At 32.9% G+C, this 15,457-nt stretch overlaps 1 protein-coding gene across 5 annotated transcripts in view; it reads right to left on the bottom strand.

Annotated features, from left to right (window-relative positions):
• Positions 1 to 6,652, bottom strand: part of LOC143225198 (SID1 transmembrane family member 1-like) — a 201,657-nt gene extending 195,005 nt beyond the window's left edge. For 2 of the 5 annotated variants that reach the window (XM_076454195.1, XM_076454194.1), the window contains exon 1: positions 6,010 to 6,652. In XM_076454195.1, coding sequence (XP_076310310.1) covers positions 6,010 to 6,507 — 498 coding nt within the window. In that variant the 5' untranslated portion in view covers positions 6,508 to 6,652. The remainder of the gene's footprint in view (positions 1 to 6,009) is intronic. The other 3 variants (XM_076454192.1, XM_076454193.1, XM_076454196.1) reach the window with 2 other exon arrangements.
• Between the last annotated feature and the right edge of the window lie 8,805 nt (positions 6,653 to 15,457).

The raw sequence follows: 15,457 nt of genomic DNA, 5'->3' as shown, positions 1-15,457 counted from the left end.
CATTTTTTATAATACAAACTGACAAAAAAGTTGATTAAAAGATGAGAAGAATTGCATAAATATATTATTAAAATGTAATTGTACTGTAAAGAACTTTTTCATCACCTCAGAGTAAATTATATAGATAAATTTGCTTTTAAAATAATATAAAAGCATAGGTATACAATCAGGTCATTTTCATACTCGCATAAGAAAATATGTTTTACATATTGTTTTTAAGTATAAACATATTTATCCATGCAACTTTTTGATAGCTATAAATATTCTGTTCTTGTATAATTAATTAAAAGCACATAAAAATGTCTGTTCTGCACATTTATCAAATGTAATAACTATGAAGAAACAAGTAAAAATATTGAAAATGTTGACAGATTATGGTCTGTTCCTCTACTGTATCCAGTGCATCTGCACAGAATGAACAGTTACCAGCACCTGTTTCTTATGGCAGAGTTACCCAGGATGTAATAATACATCTACAAACAAATAATATAAAATTGATAAGCCCCCATTATTCATGAGCACCAGTGATGTGGTATTAATGATAGCACAGTAAGTGTATTTGTGCAGCACTTGAATATTGGTTTTGTTTGCACATGTATAACTTCTATTTGTGTACACATTTCATGTTAATTTAAAATAATTTAAAAGTGAACAAATTACTGGGGAATCTATTACGATATAATGAATTTTATAACTTCATTATACACATATCTGTGTATGATATTCAGTAGTCAAGTTGCACTAATAAAAACTATATATACTATCTCATGCATATACTATATGCTGGACTTTATACAAAATCTACCACAATCATATGAATATTGAAACTTAAAAAAGCATACTACTATTTCTTTAACTATTGTAATGCACCAACTGTTTCAACAACTTCTGGATTACCCTTATTATAAACCTAATATTATGGATCAACAACAAAATATTGAATATAACTGCTAGTGTATGAAGGTCATCTTATATAACCTTTTGCACTTTTGTTTCAACATAGCAATGTTTTGGGACAACTTAAAACCTGGTCTACCTCAGCTGTTACACACTCTAAATTAACTTAAAACAAAAAGCAGCTCCAAAGCCAGCCCTTATAATTCATATCCTTATCAAGATTTTTCTTAAACTGGTTTAAATTACTGTCTCTACAACATCTAAAGGCAATCCATTTCAAAGGGCAACTATCCTACTTGAAAACTAAAACTGTCTTAACAGAAAATGACTCCTATCCTGCCAAAATTTATAGTTGGATTTACTAGTCCTATTATTTTCACTATTAAATATGGAAAAAGATGATATATCAACATTATCAATTTTCTTTAAAATCTTAAATACCTGAATTAAATCTAACCTAACTCTTCTTTTTCTAGTGAGAACAATTTTAAGAGATTTCAGCCTTCTTTCTTATGACAACCCCTCCACCATCCCATATACCATTCTAATAGTCCTTCTCTGAACCCTTTTAAAGAATTCAATATCTTTCCTAAGGTAAGGAGTCCAAGACAGAACACAATATTTCAAATGTGGTCCAACCAGTAACCTGCTCAATGAAATTATATGCTCCTTAGCCTTGTATTCAGTACTTCTGTAGATACAACATTAAATGCTACTTTTTCTACCACTAGCACCAGCATACTGGTTGAATAGCTTTAGAGACTGATATGACTATAATACCAAGATCCCTTTCTTTCATAACATTGTTTATATTATCCCCATCCAAATTATACTTACAATTCAAATTATGGCAACACACACGCATTATCTTGCATTTATTATAATTAAAACACATTTGTCATTTATTTGCCCAACTCACAAAATGATCTAAATCCTTTTTTCAAATAAGCATTATCCTTTTCACAGCTGAAAACACCCAAGACATTAAAATTATCCCCAAATTTAAGTAATTTATTGATTATTTCTTCATCTACATTATTAATGTAAATCAGAAAAAGCAAAGGTCCTTGGGGCATTAATCCAATTTGACATAACTCCATTTGTAACAACCCTCTGCTTTCTTCCATCCACCCACTTTTCTATCCAATTTGCTAAGGTATCCCCCACATGTGTAGAGACAATTTTTCTTTAAAATCCTTTTATCTGGAACCTTATCTAATGCTTTCTGAAAATTTAGATGCATCAAATCTACACCCTTACCTTCATCTACACAAGCAGTAACCTTTTCCAAGAATATCAAAAGATTGGTAAGGCAAGATTTTCCCTCAGTGGCACAACATTGGCAATCCAATAAAAATGAAACTTTATTAAATGACTTTGCAAAGCATCTTTTAACAGACCTTTCAAACCTTTTCTTACAACTGATGTAAGACTAATGGATCTATAATTACTGGAACAATTGTTATCACCTCCTTTGACAAAAGGAGTTACATACCTAACTTCCATTCCTCTAGTACCTGTCCACTGTTCAAGAACTGACAAAAAATAGTTGTGAGTCACATACCTCATCTTTAACCTCTTTCAAAACTTTAAGGATATATTATACAACCCAGGAGCCTATCATTTTTCAAACTTTCCAAGTTTTTCTTAGCCAGCTTAATGTTAATGCAGTCATCTTGTTCAACCTCATTTCCATTTATCAGATGTTCAAGATGTGAAATTCTACTTTCATCTTTGTTAGTAAAAACTGAAGTAAAAACTCAATTTAATAACCTACCCATATCATAATCATCAGATACCAGCTTTCCTTTATCATCTCTAAAAGAGTACAACCTCCATTTTAACATTTTGTTTACCCTAAATGTATTTTAAAAAATCCTTAATGTTAATTTTTTTTACATTTTTAGCCAACCTTTCCTCATACATCTTTTTGGGTGTTTTAATTTTCTCATTGTCACCAAAGTTGATCAATTCATCACAACAGATATGTATTTCTTCATAGCTACTATTGTAATTATTTTTACTGTAAAGTTCTCAAATACATTTTGAAACACATAAACCTACATACATTTAAAATCCACATAAGCCTTGAATTAAGTGAAGCATTACTTTTTTGTTTTCAAAAACTTCTCTTACCATCTTTTTTGGAGGAATTGACAGTTAGATCATGCATTTATATTCTAAACTCCATTGTTAACAACACAAGAAATACTAAAGCTGGCTTCTCTATGGCTAGGCTGATGCAAAATGTATTTGCAGAACAAGCATTACAATCTTGTTCTATTATCAGCAAAAGGCACTGGCTGCTCAAAAGAAACAAAAATGACTTTGAACTAGCAGTTGATGCTACAGTAGGTAAGTTACTATTTATGCAGATATCATACATTTGCATTGTAATAATTTTACAAGTGTATTAATATTGAAAACTTAAAGTCTGTTTATTCAGATGCAATATGTCATTAGCTTTCAATTTAAAAACTGGTTTGAAATATTAGGTTGAGGAATAATTCGTGAGCATTTTTAAATAATTTCATTCAAGCATTACATGCAAGACTATACAATACTTCAATGCATGAACACATTACACCCAAAACATTTATTATGATACTTTATTTCATGTAATACCTAGGTATATAGTATGCATTGTTTTAAACGAAATTGCAAGAAATTAAATGCAAAAAGCAGATGGTGTCGAAAATGCTCGATTTTGTCCACTTGACATTCCATTTAATCAGCTGAAAATGAAAGCAAAAATTGAAGACATATGAAAATCAAACACACCATCTATTAGAGCAAAAAATTATCTACCAAATGACATAAAATATTTTGTGAAAGCGTTTCATTTATGAATATATTTTTTAACTTGAAAAAACGCTCACGAATTATTCCTCAACCCAATATTTAATCTAGAATATCATACTAAAGAATTTCCATTTTTCTCAATGAAAATGTTTTTTCTGAAGAACAGTTATAAATAACTCATGTTTCAGAGCTTGATCTTAATGGTCATTTCAAATGACTAAAAATTTCCTCAAATGATCAACTTAGACTCAATATTGTTCAAACAAGGGATACAACAGACAATTACTATACTGTTATAAAAAAATTGCATTCTGTACAAGAGAAATTTTGGTATAATCCATCAAAAGGAATTAAAAATGTTAGGAAAATTTGCTTTTGTAATTGGCTAATAATGCCATTTTAATCACTAAATTTCTTTTAGTGAACAAACTGCACATACATTTTGTATATAGTTTAATTGGATGTGAATGACTGTACATGGTAACACAGCACAGTGTATATAGTTCAGTTAGTTACATTACCACACTTTATTATTTACAATAAGTAAGATTTAATTTCAAATCAGGCACAGTTTTGATCACCAGTGCAATCATTCTTAAGTTCATGTTTTAACAGTATAAAATATTTAGTATTTAAATCATTATTCTACCACATGACGCACAAGTTCACTGAATCTTAGTTTTTGTCTCTGAAACGTGAATATTTTTATATGCACACCCTACTTATATGTACAGAGAGAAACTAGGGAAGTTGCTTTGTTTACACATTTTTCTTTCATGTTCCTTACAAAATAGTTGGAGAAAGGTGAAATAAATTCCTTGAAATTTTACAAAAGCCATGCCCACTCTCTACACAAATGGTCTTAATTTCTCAACCAATTATAATTAAAGCTAGATGTTTATAATCAATGAAAAAGCACATTTTACAGTAAGATTTCCCAACAGTTATTCTAAAACTGGCATGAACATTTTTATAAAGAACTAGTCAAACCACTCTCAACACTGTTTCACTTTTGTCTTAACTAGTACTTTAGTGTTGTTTCTCAACTAGAAACATGTTAATCACATAGACAGTTAAACTCTATTTGGGTTTTAATTTCATATTTCAACTAATTGGGTGTTATTTATGATGTAGATGCATATTTAAAAGTTTCTCAGCCAATGAAACTTTAATATTGGCTGGGGATATCCATGGACATGTGTCACAATAAAAAATAGCAGTGCTAAAGAACAGGAATGGGGAATATAAAATCAAAAATAAATTATATATAAAAATGTAAATACATACAAGTAAGAATATAATCAAAATGTTTCAAAATTATTTTATGAAAATTGAAAGGTATGTACAAATTTCTTTTTTAAACATTCCTTTGTAACTATATCTTGATGGGTCATTCCATGTCAAATCATCCAGATTTTGGAAAATTTTCCAGGTGACCCCCTCAGAATGCCTTGAAAAATTCACATGTGCTCATCTACCCATATAATGAAAAACTGCCAAAGATTAGATCAATGTCTCTAATAGTTTCTGATTTACAGCCCTGTAAAAATTTTTTGTTTTTTTTATTTTTGGCGCATTCATTTTCGGGCAAATATGGCTGCTTAAAGCTACAAGAGTAATGGTGGTAGAAGGCTGAAATTTGCAACACCGACTGAATTAATCTTGCAGAATTCAAAAATGTTCTCAAACCAAGTTTATCTCTCTTAGGATTTGCATAGTGAAGCTGTAAAATCACCTGAAAACCCAAAATCATAAAAAAACATTGGTTTATTTAAGAAGCCATAGCTCTAAGACTTAATATGATAAAAAGCTGAATTTTGTTTTCAAATTTCCTATAACATATCACTTGATAAATCAGCAATTGTTGTAATTAAAAGTCTATTAGATCTCCTGTAAAAAAAAATTTAGTTGCATGCAATTTTTTATGATTTGCTAAAAACAGCCCTACTTCAGGCCACAGTTTGACCATGTCACCAGTTATTCAGCCTTTTCAGATTTTTACCATATATTCTTGCATCTCTGAATATGATCTACAAAAAAAATCAGGATAGTGTTCAACCTACGTTTTGAGTTATAATTTTTTAAAGTATCCTCTGACCATACGTTGTTTACTTGAAATAAAAACAAACTTCAATTCAGGTGTGTTACTGTATCATAGATATAACATCTATAAACAGTATCAAGCATTAGTCTTTCCTGGTATTTCCTATTAAACAGCTGGTAACTGTTGCCTAACACAGTCTACACCACTTAATGAAATAAAGGACCATTACCAAATACCTATTAGGATTATTCAATGATTTGACTCACCTGATTTGGGTGATAGTCATACTCAAAATGGTAAATCACTTCAATGTCCTGAGCAACAACTGTATTATTGTACGTCTCATTGAATTCTCCTTGTATGATTTTTGGGAAAAAATTATTAACTTTATTTGCATTATTTCTTAAAGTAGTAAAATTAACACGCTTCAGCCGACTTGTAGTTGTCCTAGTTGTAGCTGGACTGTTAGTGCTATTCCTTATAAATGTTTCTTCTAGTTCGCGACTTAAAAACTTGACAACGTCGATGATACTCTCAGTACCGTTTTCAGTGTTAGACCAAACACTCATATTAATACTATTAGTAGTATTATAACTGACTTCAGCAATAACGACAGTACTGGGGGTAATACTGTTAGTAGTAGTACTTGTATTGTTGGTTCTATGGTATTTATAATCAAAACCTTGACTGGCTTCAACAAATATAAAATTATAACCGAAAATAATTAACAAAATAACACAGCACTTCTCACTCATGAAATTCATGTCAACTCCTTTCTTTCAAGACTTTACACTTTAATAATGTCACAAAACACCTTTTATCTTTAAACTTCAAACACCCACAAACACAGAACAAATGACAAACAATTTCTCCAATCCCATGCATTTCCTGCCTCCTCATTGTCAAATGACTAACGTATGGAAAGTAAAATGGGGAAATATTTGATTTGTATAAGAAATCTATATCTCATTCCAAGGTCTTCAAGTAGGGCCTGGCATGGCCAAGCGCGTAAGGCGTGCGAGTCGTAATCCGAGGGTCGCGTGTTCACGCCCGCGTCGCGCTAAACATGCTCGCCCTCCCAGCCGTGGGGGTGTATAATGTGACGGTCAATCCCACTATTCGTTGGTAAAAGAGTAGCCCAAGAGTTGGCGGTGGATGGTGATGACTAGCTGCCTTCACTCTAGTCTTACACTGCTAAATTAGGGACGGCTAGCACAGATAGCCCTCGAGTAGCTTTGTGCGAAATTCCCAAACAAACACAAAAGGTCTTCAAATAAAATTCTTTGTTTGTATTTGAGCAAAAAGCTACACAAAGGACTACTTATACCTACCCATCATGGGTTTCTAAACCAGGTTCTTAGTAGTATATGTCCGCATACATATTGATGTGACATTGGGTAATATTCAATAATAAGTAACAGCAGTTTTCACTTCATATTTAAAACTTTGCTCATTGAAACATTTGTAAAAAAAAATAAAAAATTATTACACACTGTAAGATATTAATTCAGGTAAATAATAAAGTCTATAACTTTCAATTGCAACAAATTTAGTGTTATTAAGGTCATTTAACCAGGGGTCATAAAAGATATTAGCACAAAATTGCTGTTAGTTGGTGCCCCCGCTAGTAAAGCGGTAAGTCTATGGAATTACAACGCTAAAATCAATGATTCGATTCCCCTCCGTAGGCTCAGTAGATAGCCCAATGTGGCTCTCCTATAAGCAAACACACATCATTGTTTGTTTAAAAAAGTACGTATTGCGCTTTCTTTTTGTGTCAATAAACAGTTTTATTAATTTGAGTATTTGATTCTAGTTTCTCTCTCTTTTTTTTTATGACAGGGAAAAATCACACTCAGTTGTTTGATATCCTTTCAACTTTCTCTAAGGATACCTTCATTGACTACTCTGAGATCATGACGCGTCAGTAAAATCCACATTTCTCAACATTAACACCATGCTAACTTTTCAACTGTATGAAGTCATGTATGACATACTTATTCTTCACATCCGCGACAGTTCTTCCTATCATCAATTCCTCGGGACATATAGTCGCATACTGGAGTATTAGGACCTACTATGCCCCAGTCATTAGATGTACATTTATTATTGATAACTTCTGGTAAAGCTATTCCACTTCTTTTTGGTATAGTGTCCTGTTTTAACTCAAATTTCAGTCTTGTTTAATTTAATATGCTAATACATGGGGATTTCTTGGTCATGTATTGTGAAGCTATTTAAAGCTAATTTAATCTTGCATCTACGTCTCAATACGAAGTCAGTTCCCAATATAAACTCTTCAGTTATCCAAACATCGCCAGGTGTAAAGAAGCTTCCTACAGTAAAGGCTACTTCCAGCTTCCCTTCTACTGGAACTTTGAGTCTATTTGTCGTTAATCTCACTCCCTATTTTGTCTTTATCTCTGGTGGTAATTTACCAGGTTTCATTAACAAATCTGGTCCAAATATTATAGCTGCAGAACCAGTATCACCCAACATAGAAAAAAAAAAAATCCTACTAGTAAGTTGATGAACTTGTGAACTGTTTTTGTTTTGTGTTTAATAATGAGCTTCTTATCTTATATGGAGCACATGGGGTATTCTTATGTGAGCTTTGCTCCATAACTACAGTTAATTCTTGTTTTCCTATGTTTGATTAGCCTTTTATTGTTTCTTCAGTTTGGATTTGGATTTGAAAACTTATCCTTGGGATACTCTTTGTTTGGTGTCTTAACAGATGTTAATTCGTCACAGTTTTGACTGCAAATAACAGATTTTTCACGTCCGTAATAGTTCTTGTTTACTACAAGGTTTTTACTACAGTTTTTACTAATTATCCTTTGAAGTTATTTGTCTCAGAACGGCTGGTATGGGTATTAACACTTTCATTGAAAAGCAGCAAACAACATTTCGATCTTCCTAGGTCATCTTTTCTATTTCAAGTGGGCTTCTCGTCATCAAGAATTACTTTCAAGTTATGTTCAAACACATACAGTTTGGTTGACTCTTTCTTCTATGCTGTATAACTAACTGTTTAATTAATATTTTAATTTTTTTATAATATCGTTAGTGGAAGCTGATGATTCAATATTATTTTACCTGATAATCTCATAACTTCGAGGTAGGTCTTTAGTTATTTACCAGTGACTTTAATAAGTTAGTTCCATCTCCAAACGTAAAGCTTCTTTAAAAGGTATGTATCTATTGGTTCAGTTTGATTTTCATATTCTCGTCTATTATAGCATCTAACTGGCCATATGCCAGTAAATATATTATTTCATGAGGAATGCCACCCAAAATAATTTAGTACCTTTTTCTAGAACTTTACTCTTAATATTTCCTCCTGTTATGCTTTCTGAAACCTTTTGAGTGAAGTGACTCTCGGTACTATAAAATTATAATTATAGGGTTTTTATTCATTTCGATTAAGACTTCTTAAATCTATGTTTTCTGACATACAAACGCTGCTGTATCTATGTCCAATTCTCTTCCCGAATCTGTCTGATTTCTGACAATTCACTCTGGTACTAACGACCTGAAACAATCTGATAAGACTGTTGAAAACTGTTTCTCGGAAACTGAAAACACAGTTGCACACATCTTCAGCCTCAAACCATATATTAAACTGGCTATATCTATTGTAATAAAAGATATGTGAACAGACACACTTTCGCTGGTTACAATACACAAAACATCAGAATAATTAAACAGCTCAACAACAAAATTGAACATTTTAATGAATTAATCAAACACCTACAGAGACTTTACCCCAACTTGCCTACGTTGTCCATACAAACCTGACACCACTCACTTCTTACACGAGATGGACTTCACCTCAGCTTTTCAAATATTTTTACCCTGGTCTCACACTTCAAGTACTTTATTTCCCGTAGTATTCCCCAACTCTTGTCTTCCTCTTCTAAGTTACTCCAGTCATTACCTATTTCTACTTCTAATAATTTTTCTACCCTTCCCTGTCCAGTTATCCTTCAAGTTGTGTTAGAGAACTAAACACAAATCAAACTTCCTCAAACACATCACATTCCATAAATAGCAGCATTTGTTTTTCTTATAGTCCTGTCGTTTTTCTCCTTTGCCAACAAACCTTTCCACTCCCTTATCTTCAAAACCTCACCAAATCGCTACTAATATAAACGCCACATGTTCCACACTATAATCTTTACTTGTCAATTAGTCTCTTGTAGAACACAGTGGTCTTTTGTCTATTAGCATAAACTCTCAGAACGACCAACAATGCACTTCACATTCTGAAGATCATTACTTCCCTCGAACGTAACCATCCTCTATCTCACGATTACAAGGACGTCCTCACACAAATATCTGTCAATTTTCAACGGAAATCAAGCGGGAAATCACTCAACTGACAGAAACTCGGATTATAAGGTTTTTATTTCATCACTCATTCACTTTGGAAATTATTTTAAACCGAGCGTGATATGATCCCCATGTAACATTCCCATTACATTTAATCGTTTTCTTGATTGGCCAGTTAAATTTTAAAACTTGATTTGGTAGTTTTGGCATAGCAACAGTGGTAATAGATGTAGACCAAATAAATTCTTCTATTTCATATTTAAGAGTAGATGGTGTTTAATATTGAAATTCGTTTAAATTCTTTCTCGGAAAATTAATGTATAACATCAGTGATATTCTTTTAACTCTTACTGCATGTTCTGTGTGTAAGACTGCCCTATGAATGCAAGTGAAGAGGGTCCAATGATACTTTGTGTTTTTTGTTATTTTCAAAGATTGACGCTTGTAGTGTGTTGCCGGTAGTTTCATGTACTGCTGTTTAATAATTTCTGTGTGGCAATGGAGGAAGATCTTTATCACACATTTTTTTATGTTCATCGAAATAAATAATTAATTGGCTTAAAAGTGTGTTTTTTTCACCATACCATAGCAAAATTGACGAAAAGCTGTTATTCTGGTATTTTTATTCCAAGTACCGACATATTTCTCTAAGTATAGCTGGTTCAAAGTTATATCTCTGACATGAGCAAGGTTCCATGAATGCATGATGACGAAAAACCCACTTTGAAGTAAACATGTGTTCTAAGGACAGTTGGTGTGGATAATAAAACTTTAAATAAAATAAAGTACAGAACAATGTTTCAACCTTCTTAGGTCATCTTTAGGATAACAAAAAGAATTTGCAATTGACCGTGCCCGGTATGGCCAGGTAGGTTAAGGCGTGCGACTTGTAATCTGAGGGTCGCTGGTTCGCATCCCCGTCGCGCCAAACATGCTCGCCCTTTCAGCCGTGGGGGCGTTATAATGTGACGTTCAATCACACTATTCGTTGGTAAAAGAGTAGCTCAAGAGTTGGCGGTGGGTGGTGATAACTAGCTGCCTTCCCTCCAGTCTTACACTGCAAAATTAGAGACAGCTAGCGCAGATAGCCTTCGAGTAGCTGTGCGCGAAATTCAAAAAACAATTGACCGTTGCTGGGCGCATGTCTCAGGGACAAAAGCGTGAATAGATACGAGATTATAGAGGACGTTGAAGTTAGAAGTTAGGTTATTACATAATATAGATATAAAGGTGTTTCTTTATATTTGTTTAATTTTGGTTTGAATTCTTAATAAGTAGGGATTTGATTTTGTGTTTGTTTATATTTGTTTCCCTAAATTAAGCAAAATGCTACTACAAATGAAAAACCAATACTATCTCAGAAAACCTTTATTTCTACCAACGCAAAGCCGATTCACGCACACCCAAACCCCACAAACCCAATTGTTCACTATGCTCCATAATGTCAATATATGAATCATAGTGTGGATATTTTCTAAGTTTTTAACATCAACCAACTCCTTTATCAAAGATTTTTTAAACTTTAAATCTGTTATAGTTTAACTAAACCATAAAGTCTTAATTGCCAATTCTGAAGTAATTTCCTTCTTCACACAAGTCCCAACTACTGCAACCTGTAAGGTAGATTTAGAATGTTATATTCAAGACCCAAACCCATTAATACACATCCCCAGCATCTAATTAGCAACTCTTATAGAATTCACTATCATCAAAACTAACTTTATGTTCAGTAACCAAAGCTACATAAAATTAAATGTCATAAGTATGGGCAATCCTGTGTCACCAATTCTAGCCAATACTTTCATAACACAGATTGAATCTCAAGCGATCAATTCAGCCTTACACCAACCACCATACTGGTACAGGAATGTTGGCGATACAGTTGCTGTATTTACATCTACAGAACATTCACTTATTTTTTCAACCTCTTTAACTCCATACATCCAAACATTAAGTTCACCTGTGAATACGAGAAAACTAATAAAGTAACAGTTTTTAATCTCGAGATTATAAAAACCGATATACAATTCAAAACAGAAATCTGCAGAAAAATCACCTGTACTGGACTATATATTCCTTGAGATTCAACACATGAAACAAAATTCAACATGTCAAGACACGAAATAAGTGCAGCCGCAAAACTACGCTAACCTCATGAAATGAATGATGAAATCAACCAAAAAAAATATAATTTCATCAACATCAATAAATTTCCTTCAAAAACCTTTGAAATAATTATACAGACATATCTAGCCTAAGAACAACAATTAAAAAATAATAAATACAATGAAACAACCAATTATAAAAATTTACACTGTTGCATTCCATTTATTCCCGATATTAGCGATAAAATAACGAACATTTTGAAAACCTTACAACTAAACACAACATTCCAGTAAACACAGAATTCATTTAAAAACCAGTACAATACTAAAATCCATATTATGTAAAACCTACACCGACAACCATAACACCAACTTTATTTATAAACTACAATGCAACAGCTGCCAAGACTTCTATATCGGAGGAACAACCAGTACAATACTAAAATCCATATTATGTAAAACCTACACCGACAACCATAACACCAACTTTATTTATAAACTACAATGCAACAGCTGCCAAGACTTCTATATCGGAGGAACAAGCAAAAAAATGGAAACCAGATTCAAAGAACACACACACACATAAAACACTCTCGTATATTTTTGAACATTGCAAATCAAATAGGCACAACATAACCATAGAAAACACCAACAAACTGAGTAGGGGAACAAATGCAAAATCTAAGAAGCCCTACTGATACAAGAACTTAAACCAAAATTAAACAAATATAAAGAAACATGTCTATTCCTATATTAATTAATAACTTAACATCTAAGTGCAATGCCTTTTACAATCTTATACTCGTTCACACTCCCGTCCCTAAGACATGTGTCCAGCAACAGTCAAATGCAAGCTCTCTTTGTTAACCTAAAGATGACCGAAGAAGGTTGAAACATTGTTCTATATTTTATTTTATTTTAATTAAAGTTTTAACGCCCATACCAGCCGTCTTTAGAATACAAAGCTTCGTCAACATTCTAAATCCAATGATAAATTTATTAGGGAGCTTCCTTGTTTGGGTTTATGCTTTCCGATTAGCAGCATAAGCTGGACATTCCATGAAATACAGTACTGTGCAAAAGTGTTAGGAGAAAGTCAAAAGTTAGCTTTCAGTCTACTTTCGAAGGAAATGGAAAGTAAACAACAGATGAAAAATAAAAATTTTAATTAATTGTCACATTTAGTGCAACAGTGGAAGTGCTTGAGTTCAGTAAACAATTATGATTTTATGTCCTTTTGTTTTGATAGCTGTAGTCTTTCAGGCGTTGTCGTAACGTACTTGATTAAACTGTCCTTTGGGAATATACTACAAATATCTATAATACACTCCTATAAAGTTTCTTTGCAACTAACTTTGATTTATATAACTTGATTTATAAATCAAGTCAAGTTCTTGATTTATCAAATATTATATTTGCTCACTTTTTGTACTTTTTAAAGCAAGTTTGAAAATATCTGGAGATCGAAGAAAAAGTTGTTTTTTTTAACTGATACATGACCAAATGCTCCATTGTCATTGAGTCTGTTTGATACTGTAGATAAGGTCGTTTTGAAATCAGTTACAGTCTTCTTTCTGTCCCGAAGACTGCACAAACAAAAATATTGAATATCAGTATCAATGCTTTCACGTGTTCTGCCTCTTCCTTTCCTATTTATAAATTTACCTGTTTTAGTTTTGCTTGTTTTTTTAATTTGCCATAACTAACCCCTGATTTAACAGTGTAAGACGAGAGAGAAAGTAGCAAGTTATCAACACATACCGCCAACTTTTGGGATACTCTTTTACCAACAAAGAGTAGGACTGACCGACATATTATAACGCCCCCACAGCTGAAAGGGCGAATATGTTTAGTGCGATGAGGATTCGAACCCGCGACCCTCAGATTAGAAGTTGAGTACCGTAACCACTTAACTAGTCTGGCAACGGTACTCGACTTCTAATCTGAGGGTCGCGAGTTCGAATGTATTTGAAAGTCTTTGGGAAGCACTTTAAGTTTGCAGCAATTTATTGGAGGGTCCAACCAACATCATGTAAAGCTTTTATGCAAACTATCTGCTCTACTAAAATTCTCTAGAGATGTTTGGGCTGTGGAATGATAACAAAATTTAATATACAGTGTTAAACATTATTTTTATCAAGGTTTATTTATGAAGTGCTATTAAATTAATTTCTTCTTATAACAGTACCATATGCTAGCTCTTTCTATATAGTTAATAAACTATATGAGGTTACATCCCAGTTATTTCAGACCCTAAGTTTGATTAGTATGTTCATTCAAGCAGAATCCTTATGGCATGCCCTTGGTATAAGTATATTGGAATTCCAAAGAATGATAAATATTCTCACTCTAGCTCATTTAGTTGTCAACAGGGTTCAGTAAAGCGTTACCAAAGTGTTGAAATTTACATTTTGCAATGACATGGACGAATTAGCACATAAAATGGAAATATTGATAAAATATTCTCTTGTCCCCCTACTTTTGCACAGTACTGGATACCATTACAACAAGAAAGCGTTTTATCCAATAGTTACTTTGTGTCAGAGAACCAAACATATTGACAGTAATGTTTTACAAGTGGTACTCCAACATAATACTACTTTAGCAATCCATGTTATTTCTTCCTTGGACCATTTTTTCATTCCAAGTTTATATAGATTCCTAGCCCTAAACCCAATAGATGCGTTCTTTGACTGTTTCTGATATATCTTAACATTTAAATGCACAGCCATTGAAAGGATGTGTAGTGAATAGCTATTTTAGAATGTAGAAACTACTTTGTTATCAGTTTGAGTTAGGCCACAAAATACTTTGATACAAGCTTTCCTTAAACATCAACTCAAAACTAAAAAGAGAGGAACTGTTTAGAAACATCATAAACCATCAAAGTAGGTAGGGTCTGGCATGGCCTAGCGCGTTAAGGCGTGCGCTTCGTAATCTGAGGGTCGCGAGTTCGCGCCCGAGTCGCGCCAAACATGCTCGCCCTTTCAGCCGCGAGGGCGTTATAATGTGACGGTCAATTCTACTATTCGTTGGTAAAAGAGTAGTCCAAGAATTGGCGGTTGGTGGTGATGACTAGCAGCCTTCCCTCTAGTCTTACACTGCTAAATTAGGGACGGCTAGCACAGATAGCCCTCGAGTAGCTTTGTGCAAAATTCCAAAACAAACAAACAAAATCAAAGTAGGTATGATATAATTAAGAACTCATAGTTTTTCAAGAAAGAAAGTTGAATCAGTTAGCGTGTTTTCATGTTGTATTTAAATATTTTGCTAT

The sequence above is a fragment of the Tachypleus tridentatus genome, chromosome 9 (assembly GCF_004210375.1).
Source record: "Tachypleus tridentatus isolate NWPU-2018 chromosome 9, ASM421037v1, whole genome shotgun sequence".
NCBI classification, from domain to species: Eukaryota; Metazoa; Arthropoda; class Merostomata; order Xiphosura; family Limulidae; genus Tachypleus; species Tachypleus tridentatus.
Note: the sequence above shows the minus strand (reverse complement) of the source record. Positions and strands in the feature narration are given on the sequence as shown.